The 26,742-nt window shown below is 34.4% G+C and overlaps 1 protein-coding gene and 1 pseudogene across 13 annotated transcripts in view; one reads left to right on the top strand and one right to left on the bottom strand.

Annotated features, from left to right (window-relative positions):
• The window catches only part of Lrch3 (leucine rich repeats and calponin homology domain containing 3), a 126,100-nt gene that overhangs the window by 77,902 nt on the left and 21,456 nt on the right, over positions 1–26,742 (top strand). For 3 of the 13 annotated variants that reach the window (XM_046458100.2, XM_046458096.2, XM_046458093.2), the window contains exons 10-19: positions 704–780; positions 7,637–7,688; positions 8,124–8,273; positions 12,823–12,873; positions 14,923–14,976; positions 18,958–19,029; positions 22,584–22,632; positions 23,328–23,435; positions 24,737–24,840; positions 25,390–25,527. In XM_046458100.2, coding sequence (XP_046314056.1) covers positions 704–780; positions 7,637–7,688; positions 8,124–8,273; positions 12,823–12,873; positions 14,923–14,976; positions 18,958–19,029; positions 22,584–22,632; positions 23,328–23,435; positions 24,737–24,840; positions 25,390–25,527 — 855 coding nt within the window. The remainder of the gene's footprint in view (positions 1–703; positions 781–7,636; positions 7,689–8,123; positions 8,274–12,822; positions 12,874–14,922; positions 14,977–18,957; positions 19,030–22,583; positions 22,633–23,327; positions 23,436–24,736; positions 24,841–25,389; positions 25,528–26,742) is intronic. The other 10 variants (XM_046458099.2, XM_046458095.2, XM_058583535.1 and 7 more) reach the window with 8 other exon arrangements.
• Positions 2,388–2,647, bottom strand: LOC124101873 (small integral membrane protein 13-like; annotated as a pseudogene).

The following is a 26,742-nucleotide window of genomic DNA, read 5'->3' as shown; positions in this document are numbered from 1 at the left end:
GGATTACAGGCATGCACCACCAAGCCTGGCAGTATTTTATCTTGATATACACCAGCATCCCCAGAACTATTTGTAAAACTAAGATAAGAGACAGTTATGGTAGTGAAAAAGTAAAGAGACAATCTACCCAGTGAATTCCCTATTACTACAAATGTTCAATAGAAACTTGGTTAATGTTGGGGTGGGATAGATAGAAATTTCTGTCCTGGCTGGGCACAGCTGAGGCAGGAGGATCATGAGTTCAAAGCCAGCTTCAGCAGCACTTAGCAATTCAGTGAGACCTTGTCTCTAAATAAAATATGTTTTTAAAAAGGGCTGGGGTTGTGGTTCAGTGGTTAAGTACCCCTGGGTTCAATCCCATTTTTTTACAAAAAGAAAAAGATAATTTGTGTCCTGGGTGGAAGCTTGTATTATATGACCTCTAAGATTCTTCTTATCATTCAGTAAATATTAGTGGTTTTGGTCACTATAATTTATATAATATAGCAAGTAGGAAATCTTTTTTAGATATAATGTATATTGTGAATATTTTATCAAAAATATGCAAGTACTCTATAGTGCTTTCAGAAAGTTTACATTTTAAGATTCTGTTGAAATTATTTTTACTATAATGCACAAATCCCTAAAAAGTTGAATGTGAATGTGTAATCACTGTATTTTGGATACACGTTAAATTGATTTATTTATCCTTTTTTTGATTTAGTGTTCACCAGTAAAGACAAGTGCCATTAGGGAGTTTCAAAAAACAGAAGACATGAGAAGATATTTACATCAAAACAGGTTTGAAAAAGCAATTCTGTTTACTTCTTTCTGTCTTAAAACTCAGTGATAAGAGTGAAGTAATTTTGGTTTTCCATAGATGCATGTATAATGAAGACGTTTAGGTATTGTGTGTTTTAGAGACCATGTATTTAAAATGATGACAGTGTTCTTTTGTGCTCCTGCTATAAAAAACGGTAAAATTGATTTATTAATTCTGAAATCAGGTCACCTGAACTATAGCAGTACAAGTAATTAATTTGAAGATACTTAAGAGCTTTAAGATTGTTGTATTGATAATGTATGGATTCATGTATAAATAGGGCTTAAAGATTTTTTTTAATTTTGACTAGATAACAGGGACAGATATAATGATACGTATTCTTATTCCTATCTTGATGAGTATGATCTTTCTACTACACTTAGTACCTATTTCTAAAATGAGCTTGACTGTTTAGAATGCTGCTTCTCATCCTTGAATTCCAAAAGCTTTCTTGCTATAAACTATATGACAGTAGCTGAAATTTTTCCAGCAGTTGGTTCTTTCCCTCTTCTGTTTTTATGAAGTCTTTTCTTTTCCCTACTTTTTTTATTGGTGCATTATAATTTACATACTGATGGGATTTGTTGTTACATATTTGTACATGCACACAATACACAATATAACAATATGATTTGGCCAGTGTCATGATGAAGTCTTAAAGCAGCATCCCCAACCTTTTTTTTTTTTTTTTTGAAACAGGATCTCACTAAACTGCCTTATGAGATCAGGGTCTCGAATTTAGCAATCCATCTGCCTCACTGAGTTACTGAGGCTGGTCTTTAGCAGTCCTCCTGCCTCAGCCTCCTGAGTTGCTGCGATTATAGGCTTGTGCCACCACGCCTGGCTGATATGCCTATTTTTAAATGACTGTAAATTTACTACATAGAAACTGTTGTACATAGTTCTTTATGCTTGAGTGGTTATTAATGTTATCTCAGGGACTGTGATATATATGAATTAAAGAAAATGTAGGAAGAACAGTGAAAGAAAAAAAATTTCATAACTTGGCTTAGTTAAATTTTATATGCTTTGACATTTATCTCAGAATAGCTTTTTAGTTACCATATGTTCTTATACCAAGGGTATGGTCTCTGAGAATCTGGTTTCATGCACAGGTTTCCTATTAACATTTCCTCACCTTGGGCAGACCTAAGTTTTATCTCCCATCCCTCTCACCTTCTATGTCCATCATAGGTGAGGCTAAAGATCTCCAGGATTTAGTAGAGACCCTCAAGGTAAAAGTCAGCTGTTTGTTTTACTCAGTTACTTTATGTATTAGTTTTGTCTTGTATCTATTAAGTTTAGCAGCTTAAAACACCCATTTATTTTATCACAGTTCTATAGGATAGAATTCTAGGCTAGCTTGCATAACTTATCTGCTTAGAATCTTTAAAGACCAAAGTCAAGGTGTTGACTGGCCTAAGCCCTTTATTACTATATGGCTTACATTTAAATTTTTTGAACTGCATATGAAATCCAAGTACAGTATTATTTAGTCATTTATTAAATTTCAAAGCCAACTCACTAAAGACAAAGGCTCAAAAATTGCCTTTCATCATTTACTAATAAAGTACCATGTCTAGGGTCAATGGCCTTCATCAGTAGGCAGCTTCCTTTGGTGAGGGGATTTTGTCCTGTGTGGAGAGGATGAAGTATCTTCTTCAGTTTCAGACCCCAAAAGTTCATGATCTCCTTCCTGGGATCCTGTGTCTCTACCAGTTCCCAGAGAAAATTGAATAAAGATAAAAACTAATACCATACTAAATACAAATTGCATACCACTAGCAGCAGGACAATCAGCAACATGGCCACAAACACCAGCAGGGTCAGCCTGTGGTGCCACATCTTGGGTGGAGGGTGGTCCCCTTAAGTTTGTGGGTGCAGGTTGCAGTGAACAGGTACATGCCCTAAATTTTTATCTGGAGACTCTGGAGAAGAATCCACTTACAAGCTTGTACATGTTGTTGACAGAATGCAATTCATGTAGTTATAGACTAAGGACCTTGTTACCTTGTTATCTGTCAGGAATTGTTCTAAATATAAAGTCCACCCGCATTCCTTGGTTTGTGGCCCCCTCCATGTTCAAGAAGCAATGGTGGGCTAAATCTTCGGACATTTTAAGCCTTTCTGACTTTCCTTTCTGCCCATCTCATAAACTTTTGGCTTCTTTTGCTTTAAGGACTCATGATTACATTAGGTCCACCCAGATAATCTCCCAATTTTAAGGTCAACTGATTAGTAACCTCAGTTTCTTCTGTAAAGACCCCTCTTCCATATAATCCAGCATGTTCATTGGAATAAGACATGGGGGCTGAGTCTACCTAACACTATTTAATCCAAAGTTTCTATTTTAATTCTCTTTTAGAATCTAGTATTCTTTTTTTCATGGTACCTTAGCAATGTATTTAGCAATATATTTTAAATATTACTTTCAGCATTGTAGTTGTTTCCATTGGAAGAGTCATTCAAGGTGTTTAGTCAGACCCAATGCTAGAAATGAAATCCATAATTACTTCTTAATTGGATATTTCAAATCACTAAAGTCTAATGTAGTCCTTGAATAAGAATTTCACACTTTAACTCCAGTTACCAGTTAAACTCTAAGATCAATATATACTTCATTTGTTTATATAGGAGATGTTTGTTAAATATCTACTACGTGCCGGTACTTTTCTGGGTGTGGAGATTTATTTATGAACATCAGTCACAATTCCCTCCATGAGCTTACATTAAATTGGAATAATGAATAAGAACCTAGAAATACACAATCGCCTCAAAATGCCTGACAACTCTCTCAGGCTCACAAGACTTGTATGTTACTTGGATAATATGTTAACAAAAAGAATCTGTCTCAGCAGTCTGACAGCTTCAAAGACGCAAAGGAATTCAGTCAGTTAACAAATTGCTACTTGCCCACTCTTATCCTGGCTCTCTGCTAGTGAACTGACAAAGAAAGTTGCTTACTTGGTTTTGTCTCTCAATTCCCTTCCTTTCCCCTCATCCACCAAGCTCTTTTCCTCTTTACATACCCCCAGCCTACCTCCTGAGGTTAGGAAAGTTTAAATAGAAAGTTTAGTAAATTGGTGAGTGTTTTATAGTTATTTGCCAAGATAAATTATGTAACTTTGAATTTGAAGCTAGCAAAAATTATCATTTTTTAATTATCAAAATATCATTTTTTTAAAAAAGACTGCTTATAATTTGAATAGCATTTTAATGTAGGAGAGATGCCAATAATGGGCTGGGTCCTGTAAAGTTTATTAATTTTTGTAAGAAGCGATATGAAAGTAAAGAACATTTGGGTTAAGCCTGGAAGTTTTTTGTCTCGTGCATATTAAAGGTTAAAAAAAAAACTACTCACATTAAGTGATTTTACAAAGAGAACAATTCAAAATCTGCCTTATAAAGTTTGGATTTACTCAGCTCAAGTTACAAGATTTAAAAGATGTATGTTTTACCTGCATTTTTGTTTCTTATGTGCCAATATTCCATTCTTTTGGGAGACAATGCCAGTGCCATTCATTCAAATAGTATTTCTTGAGCACTACAATGATTCTGGCTCTGATCTAGGTCCCTGATATTTTGGAGTTTTCCTTTTAGTAGATGTAGACAAATGTATGTTACAAATACGTGTCTGGCCTTGCTAAGTGCTATAAAGAAAAATAAAACGGACTGAAAGAGATCATAGTGTCAAGGTGAGAGAAAAGTAAAAGTAATGTATTATTAGGTGATGCTATTTCAGTAGAAATCTGACAATGTCATGAAGCAAGCACCATGGCCATAAAGGGTAGAAACTTCTAGGCAAGACCCTGAGGCAAGCACATACTTGGTATATTTAAGAAACACCAAGGAGTCTGAACAAGGCAGGACAGGTTTGGGGTGGATGATGATGTTTAAAGTAAAGTGGAGAGAATTAGAGCTTGAACAACTAGCAAAAGAACCTGAGGAGTAGTCATAAGGATAGAAGAGAGGGTTGTCTCAGAGGCTAAATGAAGAGAGTGATTTAAATCGTAAAAAAAAAGACATAAACTACTGATAGGTTCAGTAAGGTAAAGACTAGGACATAAATATTAGATTTGGGAATGTTTATCATTGGCAAATTTGGGAACTAAAAGAGCAGTTCAGTGAAGTTAAAAACAGGATTCATTTTGGAGTGGGAACAAAATAAATTGATGAGATAAAATGAAGACATGGATTTTTAAAGAATTTTGGACCAGGCACAGTGGCACACACCTGTAATCCCAGCAACCCGGGAGACTGAGGCAGGAGGGTCTGGAGTTCAAAACCAGTTTCAGCAAAAGCGAGGCACTAAGCAACTCAGTGAGACTGTCTCTAAATAAAATACAAAATAGGGCTGGGGATGTGGCTTAGTGGTCAGGTGCCCCTGAGTTCAATCCCTGATACACACATGCACACACAGCACACACACTCACACACACACACACACACACACAAAAAAAAACCATTGTATAACATAGTGCTAAATTTATGGTACATAAACATTCTTAGAATGGGTTTGTTTGGCTCTTTCTGTGTTTTGGTCCAGTTCATCTACACATGGTCAATAAAAGCCACAGGAAACTTTAGCAGTGAAATTAGTAATCTAAAGACAAAGGTAGCTAATTCCTGTTTTTATAAATATATAGTCATTAGAATATACTTTTATGAGTTGTGTATACATGCAGTATCTTATTTAATTTTCATAGCATCTTACTGAGGATACATAATTATCCTCATTTTTTATAAACGAGAAAGTTGAGGCTCAAGGAAGTTTAATAACTTTAAACTAATAAATAATTCATTGAATTAGGCCAAACCTTGGAGATTTGTGTAGGTTTGTGTGGATGGTAGATTATTCCCATTGCCTCTGTTATTTTATCAGAGAGTCAGCATCTCAGGCACAAGTCTAGGCATCTAGGCAAAGTAAGATATCCACCTGTCCAATAAGCAGGAAATTATGAGCTTATAGTCGTTTATATCACCAGCTCCAGCTCCATCAGTGCTTAAGAACAGCTTCTACTGCAGTATGCTACAATACTTCTGCCACTCAGCAAGTTTCATTTAAAAAAAAAAGTGTGTGTGTGTTGGGGGGAATGTTGTGAATACCTCAAAGTTTTGGAACCAATATTTTTTAAAAAGTGAGAAAAGAACAGTAATAATGTAGCTTAAGTTTCAGTTCATATATATGTGTCTATCTATTTATATATGTATGTATGTTATGATACACACACACATATTTTTTTTTTTGATACTGTGGATTGAACTCAGGGGTACTCAACTGCTGAGCCACATCCCCAGCCCTATTTTGTATTTTATTTAGAAACAGTGTCTCCCTGAGTTGAGCCTCATTGCTGAGGCTGGCTTTGAACTCCAGATCCTCCTGCCTCAGCCTCCCAAGCCACTGGGATTACAGATGTGTGCCACCATGCCTGGCAGTTCACTTAAGATAGACCAGTGTTTCTCAACAAAGTATACAGCACCACTCCCAAGAGGATACTTGGAAATGTGTTTATGTATTGTGGGAATTGGTTGCCAAAATGAGCTGCAGGTGATACTGGCAGGCTTTGAGGCTAAACTACCTATCATGTGCAGGGCAATATTTTACAAAAAAAAAAAAAAAAAAGGTCCTATTTGAAAAGTAGGAGATGCTTATATTGGAGAACGTGTTTATAGATAAAAAAAAAAAAGTCATGCAACATGAAGATCATGGCAACACTGAGGAATAACAAAGCTGTAATGGCCCAACATTACCACCTGGTGATTGGTATGGAAGAACTGGGTCATTCTCAGATTCAGATGTCTTCTTTACTACCATTTGCATATGCCAGGCTTCCCTGTTCCATCTTAAACTTTTCATAGCCATCACAGGAGTAATGAGAACTATTAGTGCTTTGAAGATTTGTTTTTATTTCTCTGATAGCATACTTATTTCAGTGCATTTAAATCACCCTGACAGGCTAATAATTATTTCAGATTTCAGGTACTAAATGTCGGAAAGTCATTACTCCAACATTTTTAGTTTCAGGCACAAAAATGAGTTACAGAGACTTAAGACACTAAATCTGGTTCAGAAAAAGGGTAAATATCAGAGTATAATAATTAGCATTAATAACACTAAGAGGCAGATAGTACCTGTTATTTTATATGTATCTTTTAGTTGCAGATGGACATAATACCTTTATTTTATTTTATTTTTTTAATGTGGTGCCGGGGATCGAACCCAGTGCTTCACGCATGCTAGGCAAGCGCTCCACCACTGAGCTGCAACCCCAGCCCCAGTACTTGTTGTTTTTAAGTATCAAATAGAGCTTCATCTCTTTCTTAAGAATAAAAGTCAACAGAATCTTTGTTATTAAAATTATTTTTTATCAGTTGAAAGTAAGTATAGAAGTGCTTTACAAGTACAGTTCCCAGGTTTTGTAGTATTCCAGATTTCTGTTGATAAAATGGCTTTGTATATAAAAGGATCTCAATTTACATGTATCTTGTTCCGGTCATAGGAGGAAAGAGGATAATAGTTGTATACATCATAAAGAAATGATACCGTTTGAAAAGTGATCCCAACTAGCTGTATGTCAGTATCGTCTGACACTGACAGTTGTTAACTAGCTGTAGAATAATCAGTGATACCATCACATGAAATATGAGTTGGAGACATTAGTTATTTCTGTGGTTAAATTTAATGACTTAGTCTTAAGTTTACAAAATGCAGTTACTCTTTCAGTGCTACCTAAACATCTTACTGATATAACAGAAAGATACAGTAATGATAAATATTTCACTTGTCCCTTATGTGTCTGTATCAAAGAATTTTTCCTTTTTTTTTTGGATCAGGGTTCCAGTTGAGCCATCTTCTCACTTATCACTATCACCAAGTCACAATCAGGTAAATATTAGCAGATTTATTTATTTTTGTGTTTCAACTTTGATTTTTAAAAACTAAAATGGAGTACTTAAATTGCCGTAAGAGTAACTAACTGTGGCAAAATGGATAGCACATTGGACTTCTAGCCAAACCTGCAGTGGCCATTAAATTGTGCACTCTTGTACACTGTCTTCTTGGTCAGATAATACAACATGCACATGGTATTTGCTGTTTTTCAGACACCAGACAGAAAATGAAACTTTATCTATAGTAATAGCTTTATAGTAGGTGTAAGAAAGCGCAAAGGTGGAAAAGATTAGGAATAAACACATTGAAAAAAATGCTAGGTGACTGCAAAGTTACTTAAATTAACATTATTTGCCTGTATTAATAGGGAATCTTGATAAGTTGATTCTCATCTCCATTTGCATGTACAAAATGATACCTTTGTTGCAGCTGTCACATACAGACTTGGAACTTCATCGGAGAAAAGAACTATTAGTAGAGCGCACTAGGAGAGAAGCACAGCTTGCTGCCCTGCAGTATGAGGAGGAGAAAATAAGGACTAAGCAGATTCAGAGAGATGCTGTCCTGGATTTTGTCAAGGTGAGTCATTTGAACTCATTGACTGATACTCTTAAAGTTCTTAGAAGTGCTTATTTGTTCTGTGGAGACTGTCAGTTCTTTTTTTTTTTTTAAGTATGTATTTATTTTTGTAGTTGTAGATGGACAGAATGCCTTTATTTTATCTATTTATTTTTATGTGGTGCTAAGGATCCAACCCAGTGCCTCACAAGTGCTAGGCAAGCTCTCTGAGCTACAGCCCCAGCCCTGTCAGTTTTTATTGTCTTAATTAAAACATCATTTTTTTTCTCTTATTGTAAGGAATCTTGAGTAAATAGAGTGACTGTCTCCCCTAGTAGTGAGTGATTATAAGATAATAGAAATGATGATCTTCCTTTTTAACAATAATTGCTTCCTCTTAATTAGCACACTGCCATTGGACATATCACTTTACTATCCAGCTTTCTTTGATCTCTAGAGTCATAGTAAAGATCAGTAAGATCATAAAACTGAAAGTGCTGGGTAAACTGTAAAAATGCCATGCAAGCATGAAATCTCATTGTCCAAACCTCTCTCCTACTTCTTCACTCTAGTAAATATACCAAAAATTTGCTAAACTCACAGGCTTCATTTTTTATAATCATCTTTTTAAAATTTAATTTTTAAGAATCAAACCCAGTGCCTCACATGCTAAGCAAACACTCTACCACTGACCTACAGCCCCAGCCCTTTATAATCATCTGTGATTCTTTCCCTTTCTTCCCCATATCCACTCAGTAACCCCAGTTAATGTTTCTTAACATTTTGTAGCCTCTGTTGTAGCATATGAATTTTGATCATCTTATTTTATTTGTGTGATTTATCTTTTCATTCTGAAATTGCTTTGTAATTTTCTTCATAATTAATTGTTTGTAATTTTGTAAGCTTAATATATTTCTCTCCATGTTCCTGCAAACTACACAAAGATAAGAACCATGTCTTTTTTACTTAGTTGCTGTATCCCTAAAACTTAGCAGTTCTGAACCCACAGAAAAGTTCAATAGATATTTGTTAAATGAATGAATCATTTTTATCTTCTAAAAGCTTTCTTTCCTTTGTTTGATAAGTTTAACCAAAGACCACCTTTTAAAGTACTGTACTCATCTGTTTTACTGTTTAACCTGACAATTTTGCTTTCCCCCCCGCCCCAAAATATAACAAGCCCATAATGATGATCTTTAGCTCTTTTCTCACCTGATTCTTCTTTATCTGAAAAGTTCCAGTGCCTAATATTTGCTGTCAAAATTAAGTCAGATAGTTGGGTGCTGAGGCACATGCCTGTAATGCCAGCAGCTAGGGAGACTAAGGCAGGAGGATCATGAGTTCAAAGCCAGCCTCAGCAACTTAGCAAGGCCCTAAGCAACTCAGAGAGACGCTGTCTCCAAATAAAATATAAAAAGGACTGGGGATGTGGCTTAGTGGTTGAGAGCTCCTAGATTCAATCCCCAGTACCAAATAATAAGAAGAAAAAGAAGAAGAAGTCATATTGTTTGACCAATGGCAAAAAAAATAAAATTAATATTCTTCCAAATAGAACTTTATAGAGCTTTGAAAAGTTATCTCAACTAACTGTATTATCTCTCAGTCCTTCTGTCCCGTCTATCTATCCTGAGATGTCTCTTCTTTTTAGTCCTTTTAAAACTAATCAAAATTCTTTATCGGTTTATTTATTTATTTATTTTTATGTGGTGCTGAGCATTGAACCCAGTGCCTCACACGTGCAAGGCAAGCACTCTACCACCAAGCCACAACTGCAACCCTGGTTTATTTAATTTTTGTAATGGAGAAGATGAGAGTATTTATCATGTTTCACAGACAAGGAATCTGCAGGTCTAGGGAAATTAAGCTATGTAATTATATACAATTAATTCATTTTCATAGTCAGAAGGCTTTAGTCTAAAGCCTAACTTGTTCATTTATTCATTCACTGACTTGATGATAGATCCTTATAGAATGCTATTATGTACCTGTATAAGCAATAAAAAAATGCTTAATATACAAGTTATGCCCACCAGACACAGCTTAGATCTTATTAGGGGAAAACAAATATATACATAAAACAGAAAATAAGATAGCTTATAATAAAAAGTACTAGTTTTGTATCAAAGACAAAGGAGAAATTAGAAAACAAGTATCAGAATTGACCTCAGAAGGAAGTGACAAGGGACTTAGAAGAACGAATGGGTAGCCAGGAAGAAAAGAATGGATGATGGTCTAAAGATGAGTTTATTCTGCGTTGCAAGAATTTATGAATAGGTCATGAGCTAGGAACGAGCTTTATTAAGTTATACATTTAAAATAATGGCACTTGCCAGGCGTGGTGGCACATATCTGTAATAACCCCAGCTACTTGGGAGGCTGAGAGGCTGAAACAAGAGGATTGCAAATTTAAGGCCAGCCTGGGCAACTTAGTGAGACCCTGTCTCAAAATAAAAAGGGTGGGGATGTAGATCAGTTGTAAAGTGCCCCTGAGTTCAATCTCTAGTACCAAAACAACATCAGTAATAATGGCACTTAAGCAAAGTACCATCTTGGTTTGAGTTCTTATTGAAGACCAATAGAAAAAATGAATTGGTGAGATGGTAAAGATGATGCTGATGATACTTCCTAAATTTACTGAATGATCACTATTTACCCCACATACTGTTTCAAGCACTTATATTAACTCTTTTGGTCCTCCCAGTAGTCAAATAAGATAAGTACTAGGATATTCTCTTTTTATGCTCAGGGAGGATAACAATTTGCCTAAGATTAATTTCAAATACTCTGCTAGTAAGCCACAGAGCAAGAATGCTAGTAAGCAGACTGGCTCCAGACCCTACTCTGACCATAATGCTGTACTGCCCCTCAATAATTGATCATTGTTAACACTTACTATACACTAGGTGCTATTCTATGCATTTTTCATAAATTTACTCAATTTTAGCTTTGTTTGTTGTAGAAGTTACATAGCTAGTAAGAGATAAATAATTACACTACAGATGGTCATGATTAAATGTCAAATTAAATCATAATCTAATTTAGGCAGAAGAGAACAATTTTAAGTTCGTAAGTAGGAGAAAAGCAAAAAAAATATAAATACTTCTGAAAAACTAGTCTACTCATGTTAGAACAGGTCAGGAAGAAAGAGCTAGAAAGAAGAAATAAAATGGTAATTGCATTAATTAAGAAAATGGTGCAAAGTGAGGACATAAAACTAGAAGATTTCTAAGGTGACAGAGGGTTGACAGAGTTACATAGTGACATGAGTTTAGAATTGGAAATATCTGAATTTGAATCCAACTTTGTCCTTTGTATGTGCTTGATTTTTGGAAAGTTATTGAACTATTCTGTACCTTTTGTTTCTTACAATATTTAATTATAAAGTGTTAACTTTCAGAATTATGATAGATATACCTAATATTTAATACTCTACTACGGTGGATTTTGTCCAGTAAGGGATGTTGAACCCAGGAACACTCTACCACTGAGCTACATTCCCATTTTTTATTTTGAAACAGGGTCTTGCTAAATTGCCCAGGCTGGCCTTGAACTTACCATTGTCCTGCCTCAGCCTCACAAGTAGCTGGGATTATAGGTGTGCACCACCACACAGAGCACTACAGTGGATTTTTTTTTTTTTTTCATGGTTCTGGGGATTGAACTCAGGCCTTGTGCATGTGAGGCAAGCACTCTACCAACTGAGCTATATCCCCAGCCCTACAGTGAATTTTATCAAGAGGCATTTCAAAAGAAGCATTTTTATACTTTGCACAATAGATATGTAGTGACAAATGATGAATAAATCATGAAGATGAATGAAGAAAAGAAGGTTCCAAAGCAAAGTTTTGAGACTAAATGAAAGGTTTTAGTGGGAATCTAGCATGTGGGGAGTATGTTGGATTTGAGGTCAGAAGAAAGGTGTAAATTTGTACTTGCCCCATAAGCTCTTTGCTCAGTTTCCTCATCTCTGAATTATGGTTTTTGTTTATTTCACAGAATAAGAAAAGTCACTTGAGAAAACTGTGTGTAAGAACACATTGTAAAACACTGAATACACTGATATTGGTATTATTTGTGATAATAACAAATGAACAAATTGGGGGAAAATAGGTATACTAAATAGTGAATTTGTTTTTGCATATGTTGATAATGCAATGACATTGAGTTTCCAAGTAGAGTTTGAATAAGCAATTGAAAATGTCTGAGACTTAGCTAATAGAAAATTCAAGTTGTCAGTATTAGCATGATATTTAAAGCCATTAGAGAAGAAGGATTGAGTTCATATTGAGAGAATATTGAAAGAATATAATGGCACAATGTGTATATAGGTATACCTAAAGTTTTAAATTTCTTTTTTCTTTTTTAAATACTGATAGAAATATGATAGTATAGTTTGTTGTTTTTCTTCATTTAAATTGTAAAATATTTAAGGTAGGGTGTAACATAAAGCGTCATATATAAAAAATAAGGAAATTACTATAATTGGTTTAGTAAATACAGTTTACCATTTCAAATATGTGTTCCAGATTCTGACCAACTTTCTTTTTTTGTGGGGGTTTGGGGCATGTAGCAAAAAGCATCACAAAGTCCACAAAAGCAACAACCCCCCACAGATGGTGAGGTAAGTCTATATAATTACTTTGGGGGAGGGATTTATTATTTTTATAGTGGGAATGAAATGTTTTGAAGTGATTATCATTCTTTCAGTGATCAAAATATTGCCTTTTTTCTTTTTTCCATCACAAAATTGTACTTAAGAAGATACAGGCTAGGGATTATCAAAATTTCTAGGTCAGGATTTTATATGTATGTATTCATCTACATGTATATCACTCTAGAGATTTCTTACCCTCCTCATCTCTGCTAGGGACATCATCCCCTTCTTATCCATTTCAAAATGTTCTCTATAATGCAAGATAATCCTAGAAGCTCTAAGATTATTATTTGTGATAATAATAGAAATGAACAAATTGGAGGAAAATAGGTATGGGAAATAGTGAATTTGAGGTACTGGGATCAGTCCCCAATACCTCATAGATAGATAGATAGATAGATAGATAGATAGATAGATAGATAGATAGATAGATAGACAGACAACCCAAGTTTTTTTAGTATGAGAAAATATATTTAGAATGTTTATATTTTATTTTTTTAAGTACCATATGATTTATTTTTTTTAGTCATACATGACAGCAGAATGTATTTTGACATATAATACATACATGGAATGTACATATATCAATCATAATGTCTGTTCTATTCTGCTGCCCTTCCTATCCCCCCACTCCTCCCCTCCTCTCCTATCCTTTCTCTCTATACAATCCAAAGTGACACACTTTTTTTTTTCTTTTTCTCATCCCAACATCATATATGTATTCTGTATAACAATGAGGTTCTCCTTCCATCTTCTGTGCAACTCCCCTTCTCTCTCTTTTTCCCTCCCACCTCTCTTCCCTATTTAGTGGTAGTCGTCTTCTCAGGCTCTTCCTCCCTATCCCATTTTGAGTCACCCCCCTTATATCAGAGAAGACATTTGGCATTTGTTTTTTAGGGATTGGCTAACTTCACTTAGCATAATCTGCTCTAAAAATGTCCATTAGAAAAGTGTTTTAAAATCTTATTGAATTATAATAACTAATTCTATTTATATGAGAACTTTATATATTTGTATAATACCTGAAAAAGTCATTGAGACATTTTTAGTTGTTTTCACATAATAATAATTCTGTACAAGCCTTTGACAATCAGAGTGTGATATGCTTAATAATACATTTTCCATTTTTTACCCCAACATTTCCTTTTTGATGATTGTTCTTGAGTAATTCATTCTCTGAAAACTAAAGCTTCACTAAAAAAAATGTATAGGTTTAAATTGTTTAATTATACCTTATTTACAGAGAAAGGTAATGAAGAGATGTAATTTGACTCATGAGTCACCTGTATGTTAAATGAAGCCCCTTACTCTGTGATACTAATTATACAACTTTATGTTTGGTATCCTATTTATTATGTATTGTAAGCTACTAAAAATTCCAGATTTAGGTTTTAAATATTTGCATCTCAAGATTATCCCTCCTTAACTATTCTTTAAACTCAGAAAAACATTAACTGGAATGCTGTCTGCAGATTAGCCTTGCAAGAAAATTCTAACCATTTATACACCAGAAATCATGTCTCTAGGATTTATTTTTAAATTTACCACTGGTTCACTAGATGACTGCAAATTCTTTATATTATATCAGGTATCAGCTTTCTCTTCCGTGAACAGAAAATAACCCCAGATCCCTCCTTAGAGGGTTTTTTAGGCAGTAAGGTCATATTTGAAGGGCTGGGGTTGTAGCTCAGTGGCAGAGTGCTTACCTAGCATGTGTGAGGCACTGGGTTCAAGTCTCAGCACCACATAAAAATAAATAAATAAAGGTATTGTATTCATCTACAAATAAAAAAAAAAGTTAAAAAAAGATCATATTTGAAGTTGTTTAAACTCTTTGGAAGAACATCAGTGTTTATTGGCTATTGTATATGAATTCCAAGTGATTGTGAACATGATCCTATGTGTCAGCTCTTCAAAAGTGACTTACGTCTCTTTCCTTGTGTGCGTATTTTTTAAATGTATCGCTTGTGTGCGTAGTTTGTTTTTGATTTGATTCATTTTTTTCCACATCTCCAGTGTCCTTTCCCATCCAGAAGGTCTCAACACACTGATGATAGTGCCTTGTTAGTGGTAAGAGTTTATGCAAAATGGAGTTTTATGCTGCTATTTCTAAATATTGAAGAATAGTTATTGTGCTTTCACTCAGAAATTATCTAATTATGGTAAAATACCATAAAACATGATGAGCATCATTACTAAATGCTTTATAAACAACTAGAACTATTTCACTGCTTTACCATTTGTGATTTACCAAGTGTTTCAGAGTTCTGCAGCTATGATTCACATGTTAGTGCTTCCCAAGATGAAACATTTACATTGAGAACCACATTGACTTTATGTTAGAGTTTTTTAAATGTCTTTTCTAATTCCAGGTGATACTTTATTAATTATAATTTGACTCATGAGTCATCTGTATGTTAAATGAAACCCCTTACTCTGTGATACTAATTATACAATTATATATTTGGTATCCTATTTATTATGTATTATAAGCTACTAAAAATCCCAGACTTAGGTTTTAAATATTTGCATCTCAAGATTATCCCTCCATGACCATTCTTTAAACTAAAAAAAAACATTAACTGGAATGCTATCTGCTGATTAGCCTTGCAAGAGAATTCTAACCATTTATAGAATTGCTTTTCCCATCATGTTTTATGTTATTATTCTATAATAGTAATGAAAACTAGCAGTTCAAAAGGCTAATGTGTATAGCAAATTCTGTCCTATGTGCTGGAAACTGTTGCCATTGTGCATACTATATAAATTGCATGCTTTCATGTGAGACTCCTACTACAGAAACTTCCATTGTTTGTTAAATTTTCTATGTATTCTCCAATCTTCATTTCCTTTGAGATAGATAAAGCACATTTTAACTGGCAGTTTTACAAATGAATACAATCACCAGTCTCTGGAGTTTTAGTGGAATTGGCATGAGAAATAAAATTAGTTTAAATTAATATGGAAAGATAGGACTGCTGATGATCTGCACACAAAATTATCTCATTCAATTTTCATAGCAAGAGTTAAGGTTAAATTTAGCACCATTTCATAAGTAATTACTGAGGCACAGAATATCTTGTCCAAAATGTGGCCTTTCCAAGGTCACTTAGCTGGTAAGCGTAAGGCGAGGTTTGAGTCTAGGTCTGGCTCACTCAAGGACCTGCAATAAATACCCTGCTATATTTGCTATATTGCTCCTACATTGTAACTGAAAACAGTTCAGGCACTGAAGATGAGATTTAATAACACATATTGTAAGTGATATAAGTCTGAGTGCCCAATAGTTTTTTTCAAGAAAAAAGCAGAAATTGAAAAAAAAAAAAAAGCAAAATTTCCTTAGCATGAAATTTGAAACATCCTTCAACCATTTGTCAAAACATATATACTTGTATGTATTATCAGTATGCATGTTGGAAAGGTAGAACATGTACACCAAGAACCATATTGACTTTGTAAGTATAGGTGGCCTTTAAAAACAAATCTCACATTTTTTTGTATGCCAAATAATATCCAGCTAACCCTGAACAAAAGAGTCCTATTTTAAATCATATTTCCTAAGTCATATTTTAAATCATATAGCTTTGATATTCTCAAAATTATTCTTCGAAGACATTAAATTGCTCTTGAAGTCTAGACCTCTTAACCTGGCCTCAAAGCTTTTGTGCTCTGGCTACTGCCTGCCTCTCCAGGCTCATATCTGGGCTCACTCTAGGATTTTTCCCAGCTCTACAGATATGGTAAGCCCTTTCCCACCTGAGGACCTTTGCAAAGGGCTGTTCTCTCCTTACACCAGAATGCCTCTCCCTCCCTGCATATTCCTTTTGATTGATTCCTCCTCATTAATCAGGTGTCTGTTTAACAATGTCTCATCTTCAAAATAGTTTTCTATGGCTTCCTTTCCTCAAATCAAATTGTCTTCGTTGTTATTTTTTTCTTTATAGTACTTTCATTTACATTTTTTAAAAATATATTTCCCCTATTGGACTACCAGACTGTAAGCTTCAGGGGCACAAGGATATTCTCTGTCATATTTACCCTTTCATACCCTGGCCCCACCATAGTTCCTGGGAATATATTAGGTGCTCAGTAAATATTTATTGAATGAACACATAAATGTTATATATCTAATAATTGCTCATTAAATTGTTTTGTCATGAACATGTCTGATGTTACAAGAAGGAAAAGGTTGAATTTGATTTAAAGACCTTGTAATTTAGGATTTGAAATATATATTAGTAACATTTAATGCCAGTTACACTAATATTCTTTTAGGGCCGCATCTCAAGTGCCTGTTGCTTTTAACCTTTTATGTCTCCCTGTACTGCATTCCTTAACCTTTTGTATTTTTATTCTGATACAGGACCTCACTGAATTGCAAAATGAGGCTAGACCCAAACTTGCAATCCTCCTGCCCCAGCCTTTTGATTAGCTAGGTTTACAGGTGTGCACCACGGCACCCGGTGGCTTCTAGACTTTTTATATTTGAGATTGACTGTAGTTCCAAAACATTTAATTAAAAGGAAGTCTAGGAAATCTGAACAGATGAAGCATACACTTGTCTTACCATTGTCATGGTCTTATTCTTTGGCACAATATTTGTTTCTGTGTTAAAATAGATTTTGTCACAGAAATATATTATTGGTTACATGCTTTTTTGTCAAAATAAAAAATATATATACTGTTCTCTACTAATTCTCATTAAAAATATAGTTGTAATCAGGCATGGTGTTGCATGCCTATAGTCCCAGTTACTTGGGTGGCTAAGGCAGGCAGATCACAAGTCCACAAAGTTTAAGACCAGCCTGGGCATCAGAGAAAGACCCTATCTAGGGGGGAAAAAAAAGGTGTATTTATCCTATTAAATACACATAGACCCTTTTATAAATGCCCACCTATGCTGGGCATGGTCGGGAGCAGCTCAGGAGGCTGAGGCAGGAGGATCGTGAATTCAAAGCCAGTCTCAGCAACTTAGCGAGCCCTAAGCAACTCTGTCTCTAAATAAAATACAAAAATGGGCTGGGGATGTGTCTCAGTGTTTAAGCACCCCTGAGTTCAATCCCTGATACCAAAATAAATAAATAAATGCCCACCTATGTTTTTGTTCATTTATCCCATGATGTATCCCTAGTTTAATTTTTTTTTATTATTTAATTTATAAAGACCTTAATAGCTTTAAGCTTTTGCCATTTTATTGTCATAGTAGGTAAATCTTATTCAGTTCCTTTCTGAAAAATCTTCTCTGATTTTTATTTCCCATGTGGCAAAAGGAAAAAGTTCTATGTCTTGACCGTCTTAGCTATAATCAAAAATCTATATAATGGCTTCTTTTTTATTTTAATTTCAGATGTTGAGTAATAATCATACATAGACATTAGTTTCTAACAGTATTTCTTATAATATCTGTAATATACCTAACTAGTTGTATGTTGGCTGATGAAAGATAAAGGATTAAAAACAGGGGGTAGGGGGATTCTTCCCTACCCTCTTATAGGTCATTTGGAATTTCACAGAGGCAGAAATGAAATGCTGGTTTATCCTTAAGGTGTGATACAGAATTGTTATGTCCTGTGTTCTCACATCAGAGCCTTAAATTGGATTATAATAAATTAATTTGGATTAATATTTTTAAAATATTGTTCTGAAGCCAGTTCTGCTCAGTTAAAATTGACTGGTTCATTTTCCCTGCTATAGGAACAGCAAAGGACTCAATAGTTTGAAAACTATTTTGCTAAAAATATTGATGTTCTTAGTTTTATTTCTGTGTAAAATAATTTTTATTAACTCATGCCTCTTGGTTCTTCATTAATATGGTATGAGATATTACAAATATCCTGAATTATTCAGGTAGAGATCCTATGTTGTATAAATGATGGGGATTTTCCCCCAAAATATTCTCCTTCAAACTTATTAATAACCTTGGTAAAACATTTTGAAAAGTTTGTCAATGACTTTTCCTTCTCTAATTTCACTGATCAGATCTGCCTGCCTGGCATTTTGCTAACATAAATGCTGCCTTCTGTTTCTTCTCTTCCTCTTTTTGAAATTTAGTCGCTGTCAGGGTTGAATCAAGTGGGCTGTGCTGTTACCCTGCTTCATTCTTCTGCCTTCACGCCTCTTAAGGTATCTTTTGTTACATTATTTCACCAGGAAATTTGGGGAGGGTGTGCACAAAGTAGGTCTTAAATTTTCCAATAGATTGGTGATAGCAACAATCTGAAATCTAGGATTATATGAAATATGCCTAAGCTTATGAAACTATTTGAGTTTAACACTGGTTTCACTTGAAATTTTTTGAAAGTGTGATGGTACATGCCTGTAATCCCAGCAACTCAGAAGGCTGAGGCAGGAGAACAATGAGTTCAAAGCCAGCCTCAGCAACTTAGTGAAGTAAGCAACTTAATGGGACCCTGTCTCAAAATAAAATATAAAAAGCCCTTGAGATGTGGCTCAGTAGTTAAGTGCCCCCAGATTAATCCCTGGTACCAAAAAAAAAAAAAAAAAACCAATAACAACAAAAAACTTTTATTGGTACACAGCCAATCCCTTTTGTTTATGTATTTATTGTCTGTGTCTGCTTTTGCAATAAACAGCAGAGTTGGAATAGTTGTGACAGAGATTATAACAATCTGCAAGCCTAAATGTTTGTTTGGCCTTTTAAGAAAAAAAAATTGCCACCCTTTGCTTTATGTCAACAGTAATATTAGATGATAAATTCCACCTTTTAGAAAAATTTAGTCTAAATTCTAAAAATTTAGAGCCTGTAGTATTTTATTTTTTAAGGCCTCTGGGAATGATAATTGCATCTTTATTTTAGTATACATAAGAAATTATTAAAACTTCTCACTGTCAAGATCCTCTCTTTGACTAACGTATCTGTTCTGGCTATGGCGTGTACTGATTTCTTTTTTCCATTACTTAACAATCTTTATGTAAGATTCTTTATATTTGAAAGCTATTATTTACCACTGTGTACTTCTCTACTTGACCCTGAAAAAACTACCTACGTTATTTTCCATGTTAACATTTTTTCCAATTATTCTCAGTTGAGTTCCTTATTTGTACAACAGAAAGTTATTTTGGTTACTTTTTTTTTTTTCCACAATTCTCTCAAGGAAGGTAAACCATTTTACATGTGTGAGAGAGAAGTTAATTCATTATACTCAAGGGATATCTCATGGCATTGGCACTTTTAATCTGAGTCATAGCTAATAAAGGCCATGTACAAATGTGCCAAAAGTTGCATGATCCAGACCAAAGTTTCTCTATAAAAGTGGCTATGACTTTGTTTCTACCAGCCTGCTTGACTGTCAAATGAGTAGATTTTTTAAAATATTTTATTAGTTGTTGATGGACTTTTATTTATTTATATGTGGTGCTGAGAATCGAACCCAGTGCCTCACACATGCTAGGCAAGCACTCTACCACTGAGCCACAACTCCAGCCCCTCAAATTACTAGTTTTAAAAGATTTATTCTTTATTTTTATCTTTACAGCAGTTATGTACTGAATTTAGGCATAATTTTTTTTTTTTTTTTATTGTGGGTTGTTCAAAACATTACAAATTTCTTGACATATCATATTCCACACTTTGATTCAAGTGGGTTATGTAGGCATAATTTCTTATTGTTGTTTCTTAGCCAGGCTTAGAATTTGAGTTCATGTCAACTTCTGAGATTATTTTATAATCTTTTTGTTTTCTGTCTGGTTCTCCAAGAATTCCCAAATATAATTAATGATCCCAATGTGATTTCAACTAATTATTTTATAGTGTCCTAAAATGCAAGTCATGTAGATTTATAGTTTCAATAAAAGTATATTAAAAGTCATCCTTTTAACAGTTTCCTGCCTTCTGGCTTTAGTTTCTTTCACAGGTGAGTTGCATGGTATCAGTTGCTGTTTCTGGAGGTAGAGAACATTTGCTGACCTTCAGCATCATTTGTTTTGGCTCTTCCTTCTTATCCAATAAAGCTAGCTGCCCATTAACTTTCTTTTATTCTTTAAAATGTTAAATTTCTAGTCTGTATCCTATGAATAATTCTTTTAAATTTTTAAAAATATTTTTTCCTTTATCTAGAATAATTTTTGCCTTTAAATGTTTTTTCTACTTATACCATTGGTATTTCAGCCAGTCTTCATTTAGCTAACTTTCTCCTTCCTAGCTCATATCTTTGAAAATAACAGTAGTCTTTTTGTTTCCATCTAAAGTATCCAGCTTTTGCCTCATTTGCCTGTTGATTCCTTTTTATTAATTCCTATTACTCTTGTTTTAAATTTATTAAAGTTTCCATTTTTTTTCAACACCTAAAATATAGATTATATACATCTATAATCTTGATGGACATGTTGTTTCTGCCTCAGTCAAGAGCAAAGCTTCTTGTTGGCTTTTTTTTTTGGGGGGGGGGCGGTACCTGGAATTGAACCCAGAGGCGCTTCACAACTGAGCCACATCCCCAGCCTCCCCGCATCCCCACACACACCTTTTTTGGGGGGTGACAGAGTCTCACTAAATTGCTGAGGCTGGCCTCGACCTTGCAATTTTCCTGCCTCAGCCTCCCGAGTCACTGAGATTACAGGTATGCCACCATGCCTTGCAAGCCCAGCTTGCTTTTTAAATCTTAACATTTAAATCTTGACTCTCAGCCCATAAATATCAAACTAAGGAATCATTACCAGAAAATTGTCTCTAAATCTGTCCAAGAATATTCTCAACTGCATGGCTCTTTCCTTGTCATTGTTGTTTGCAATTAAAATTCTGTCATCATTTATTTTATCTGACCCAAATTCAACTAGAGATATGAGATTTTTGAAACTATTGAGCCCTGGGTAGGGTGGGAGGGAGCAGATATGTGTGTGTGTGTTAGTTTTAAAGACATTTTGGTTTAGAAATGCCTAATATACCATAAAGTTATGTTTAAATTTAATTAGATGTCAAGACTTCTTGATTCTGCTCTCCTGCCAAACCTTCAACATCTTTAACCCAGCCATTGAATATGTTTTTTATCTTAAGTTCCCCTTTTTTTTACGTAAACTTTATACCGTTTTAGCTAGTTCCTCCTCCTTTTTACAGTACTGTTCTTCAATGAATTGAAATCAAATACTATTCTAGAAAAGACATCATCTTGTAAAAACATTTGTTTCTAATTGAATGAAGAATCCTGTTTCCTGTTTTCCAAAAGATTAAATATTATTCTCCAGAGGAAAAAGTATTTTAGAAATTATTCCAGAGAATTGCTATTAGAAAATAAAATTTTATTCTTTCCCATATATTTTGTACCTTATAGTGATGATTTCTCAGTCTTTGGAAATACCTGTTATTTTTAGATAATACTTTACATAAACACAAAAAGTTTGACTGGGGTTGTATGTAGCTCAGTGGTAGAGTGCTTGCCTAGCACGTGTGCAGGACTAGGTTCGATCCTCAGCACCACATAAAAAATAAATAAATAAGTAAAATAAAGGTATTGTGTCTGTCTACAACTAAAAAAATATATATTTTTTTAAAATAATGTACGAGATTAATTCTTTTCACTTAATTTTCATTCTAAGACTTAAATTTGAAGGAGAGTTGCATGGGTTTTTGGTTTTGGGTTTTTTTTAATATAGTCCCAAAGTTAACATAAATGTGGAAAGTTTGTCTTCTTGAATAATAATTATTGCTGTGTCTTTCTCCACAGAGTGATGACAGATCTACTGCCTTATCAAGTTCACCTACAACAGAAACAGGTAATAGACACAAAAGTACAGTTAACCATATCAAGATCTAATTCTTAACCAGAATTTTCTTGAACAAGTTGATTAGTTAGAGAACTGACTTCTTTTTCTGAGACAGAAATCAGACACAAATTGAAAACTTTCTAAACATTTCCCACTTTTTAATTCAACTGGTTATTCAACTACTTAGCCATTTGATGAGAACAAATGAGCTTGAGCCAGCAGGGCTATAGATTTGCAAGAGGGTATGTTCAGTATATTAGCATTTTTCTGTATTTATTGATATACCAAAAATAACATGAGAATTAAAAACCCTTCTCTAAGGATTACTTTTCTATGCCAGGTTTTTCGTTAGTAAACAGAATTCTTAACAAGCATGCTGGCACACACCTGAAATGCCAGCAACTCAGAAGGCTGAGGCAGGAGGATCACAAGTACCAGGCCAGCCTCAGCAACTTATTGAGAACCTGTCTTAAAATAAAAAAATAAATAAAAAGGGCTCGGGATGTAACTTAGTGATAGAGCACTCTTTGGTTCAATCCTAAGTCCAAAAAGAAAAAAAGTATCATTTTATATCATATTGCCATGTTTGATTTTTTCTGTATGTACTACTTACTGAACTTTTGTGACTGTGACATGTACATCTACATTATATTTAATTTGCTTTCCATCTTTCGTTTCATTTTGCTTTTTCCATACTGATTTAGTTCATCATTCCCCTGCATATTCTTTTCCTGCTACCATCCAGAGAAATCAACCCCTGCGCCCTGAAAGTTTCCTTTTCCGAGCAGCTGTCAGGGCAGAAACAAATAAAGGTAGGTGATAGTGATTTTGAAAATGGGGCAGGATAGGGTTGGGGCTGGAAAGGTGCTTTATACAAGACATAAACTGTAACATCTTTTAAACTTATATAGCAAAAGCTTTAAACTCTGCAGATACCTGTGATTAAATCTGTTTTGATTAAAAAGTTGCTTAGAATCACCTAAAAGCAAGCATTTTTATGTTTTTTGATTTAGGGGGGTTGGGGTACTAAGATGGCCTGGAGCTTGAAATCCTCCTATCTTAGCCTCCTGAGTAGCTGGGATTACAGGTATGCACTGCCACATCCAGCTAAATAAGTTTTGAATATTTGAACAAATAAAATCCTCTTCAGTTAGAGGATATAGCTTCTTCTCCCCGACCCCTTTGATACTGGGGATGGAGCCCAGGGACACTTTCCCACTAAGCTATATTCCCAGCTCTTTCGATTTTTTATTATGAGACAGGGTCTCACTACATTCCTGAGGCTGGACTTTAAACTTGCAAGACTCCTGCCTCAGCCTCCTGAGTCACTAGGATTAGAGGGATGTGCCACCGTACCCAGCTGCAATGCGCTTTTTCAGATTTTTCTGTATTGATAAACTGTCAAACATTTGTACACTCCATGACCATAAACCAACAATTTTGAGAAATATGCACACAGGTATACCGAAAATATGTCCAAAAATATTCACAGCAGTATTATTCAAAATAGCCCCAAATACAATGTCCATCAGTAGAATGGATAATAAATTGTGGTATAGCTAAACATTGGCATATACCGTAAAGGTCATGAAAATGAACAAATAACTCTGAACGTCAACATGGATAAATCTCATCATGTTAATCAAAAGAAGCCAGACCACAAAAGCATACAATATGATTTAATTTATAGAAAGTTCAAAAATGAGAAAACTAATCTATGGCTTTTGAAGTCAGCATACTGGTAACCTTTAGGTACTGATAGGCAGAGCATGCAAAAGGGCTTTTGGGCATAAGTAATGTTTCATTTACTAATTAATTAATATCTCTAAGGATATTAATTGTTTCACTTTCTGAGGAAAATTATTAATCTCTGCTATTTGTATAATTTTCTGTATATGTATTTTTTTTCAATGATAACATTTTTGGGCTCAAATACAGTAGTTAAGCCAAATGAGTAATCATTATCATGTATATTTGAAATTTTCCATAATAAAAACATTTTTAAAAATTCAATCCAGAAAGCAGAAAATGATGTCCTTGCAAGGACATTGTCATCAGACAGATGTATTTTCTTAGCATTGGTTTTCTATCTAACATGTTAGTATTTTTCTAGGCCATGCTTCACCTCTCCCATCTTCTGCACCTACCACTGATTCTACAGATCCCATATCAAGGCAGAGAGAAGAAGAGCTGAAATTAATAGAACAACTACGAAAAGTGTGTATATTATCTTTGAATTGCACTTTTTCCGTGATATTACTATAATCCATAATCCCATAATTACTTGTTCATAGAATTAGTAGATATCTATTGTGGCTGTGTTTTGTGATAAATGTAAAAGAAATTATGCTACTGAAGAAATTCTTTTCAACTTTTTACTGAAAAAATTGAGATGGGTTATTCTTAGCCCTATGCATTTGAAATTATTTTCATTTCCTTTCTGCTTCATATTATAACAAAATCTTATAATAATAATTTATATGAACATACACATATACATATACACTTATGTGATAAGAGGTTAGCTATTTTATTTTGAAATCGAAAGAGAATCCAGTCTTTGTTTTCTTTTTATTCAGAAAATGGTATATGAATTTCTGTTGTATTTGGCACTGTGGCCTAGCTGCTGTATGTATGTACATGTATGATCTCCTTATTTCCTTTTTATCTTGATTTCCAACTAAGTGTATTCCATTGTAACTCCATTATGTCTTATTTGTTAATCAATCTTCAATTACTGTATTACATGTTTTCCTATTCTGTTAGCATATAGAGTACCGACTAAAAGTATCTCTGCCTTGTGATCTTGGAGCAGCTCTAACTGATGGTGTTGTTCTTTGCCATTTGGCCAATCATGTGCGTCCTCGATCTGTCCCAAGCATTCATGTTCCCTCACCAGCTGTGGTAAGTATATAATGCTAAAAAGCAGTGGCTGTTTATCAGACATTCATTAAGCATAGTGGCAGTCATTTTGCTGAAGTTAGGGATGCAAAGGGTCCAGTCCCTGCCTTCTTGATTTCACTTCTAAAGAAAAATAGACATGTTAACAATAATTTTTAGTAATCTAATAAATGTAAGATGTATACTATGAAGATACAAAAAAGAACCAGTTAACTGCCTAGAGAGTTCGGGGAGGCCTTCCTAGAAGAGGTGAAATTTGAACTAATTTCTTGAAGTATGAGTAGGAATTTGCCAGCAATACAGAGAAAGAGAAGGCATTCTGGGCACAGTATTCCTAGATTCAAAAGCTAAAGAAGTGGGCTAAAAAATGTAGCTCTGTGGAAAAGCACTTGCCTAGCACGCACAAGGGAATCTCTAGCATTACGGGAGCTGGGAATAGGAGAGCTAAAGAAGGTCATGACGTATTCAAGGAATTGTTAAATTGTTCAGAATAAATCATACACTGAGTATGGCAGGAGTTGAAGAAGAGAGCTGAGCCCTTATGAAACATGTGAAGGAATTAGAAGTTTATCTTAGGGGAGATATTGGGGAAACACTGAAAGAATTTTTTCCATATTTTACATATTTACACATATGTAACAAAATCTTATAATAATAATAATAATAATAAATTTTTCCATATTTTACATATTTATACACCCTGATTATACATAATGGTGGTATTTATTGTTATATATTTGTCCATGTATATAATATAGCAATATAATTTTGGTAATTCCATTCCCCAGTATTTCTCCTTTCCTTCCCCTCTCCTTCCCCCTGCTTCCTTTTGTCTACTCTTATTGATCTCCCTTCTATTTTCATAAGCTCCACCCACCACTTTCTTTTCCATTATTCTCTCTAGTTTCCACATATGAGAGAAAACATGTGACCCTTAACTTCTTGAGTTTGGTTTATTTCACTTAACATAATGTTCTCAAGTTCCCTCCATTTTTCTGCCAAAGACATAATTTCACACTTTTCTTTATGGCAGAATAAAACTCCATTATGTATATATACCACATTTTTGTTATTCATTCATTAATGAATACCTAAGCTGGTTCCACAGTTTGGCTATTGTGAATTCTGCTATTATAAACATGGATATGCATGTATCTCTATAATATTCTGACTTTAATTTTTTAGGATAAATACTGAGGAGTGGTATAGCTAGGTTAT

This window comes from Marmota monax, unplaced genomic scaffold (assembly GCF_021218885.2).
Source record: "Marmota monax isolate L192 unplaced genomic scaffold, Marmota_monax_Labrador192_F-V1.1 WCK01_AAM20220418_F8-fsc00052, whole genome shotgun sequence".
NCBI lineage: Eukaryota > Metazoa > Chordata > Mammalia > Rodentia > Sciuridae > Marmota > Marmota monax.
Note: the sequence above shows the minus strand (reverse complement) of the source record. Positions and strands in the feature narration are given on the sequence as shown.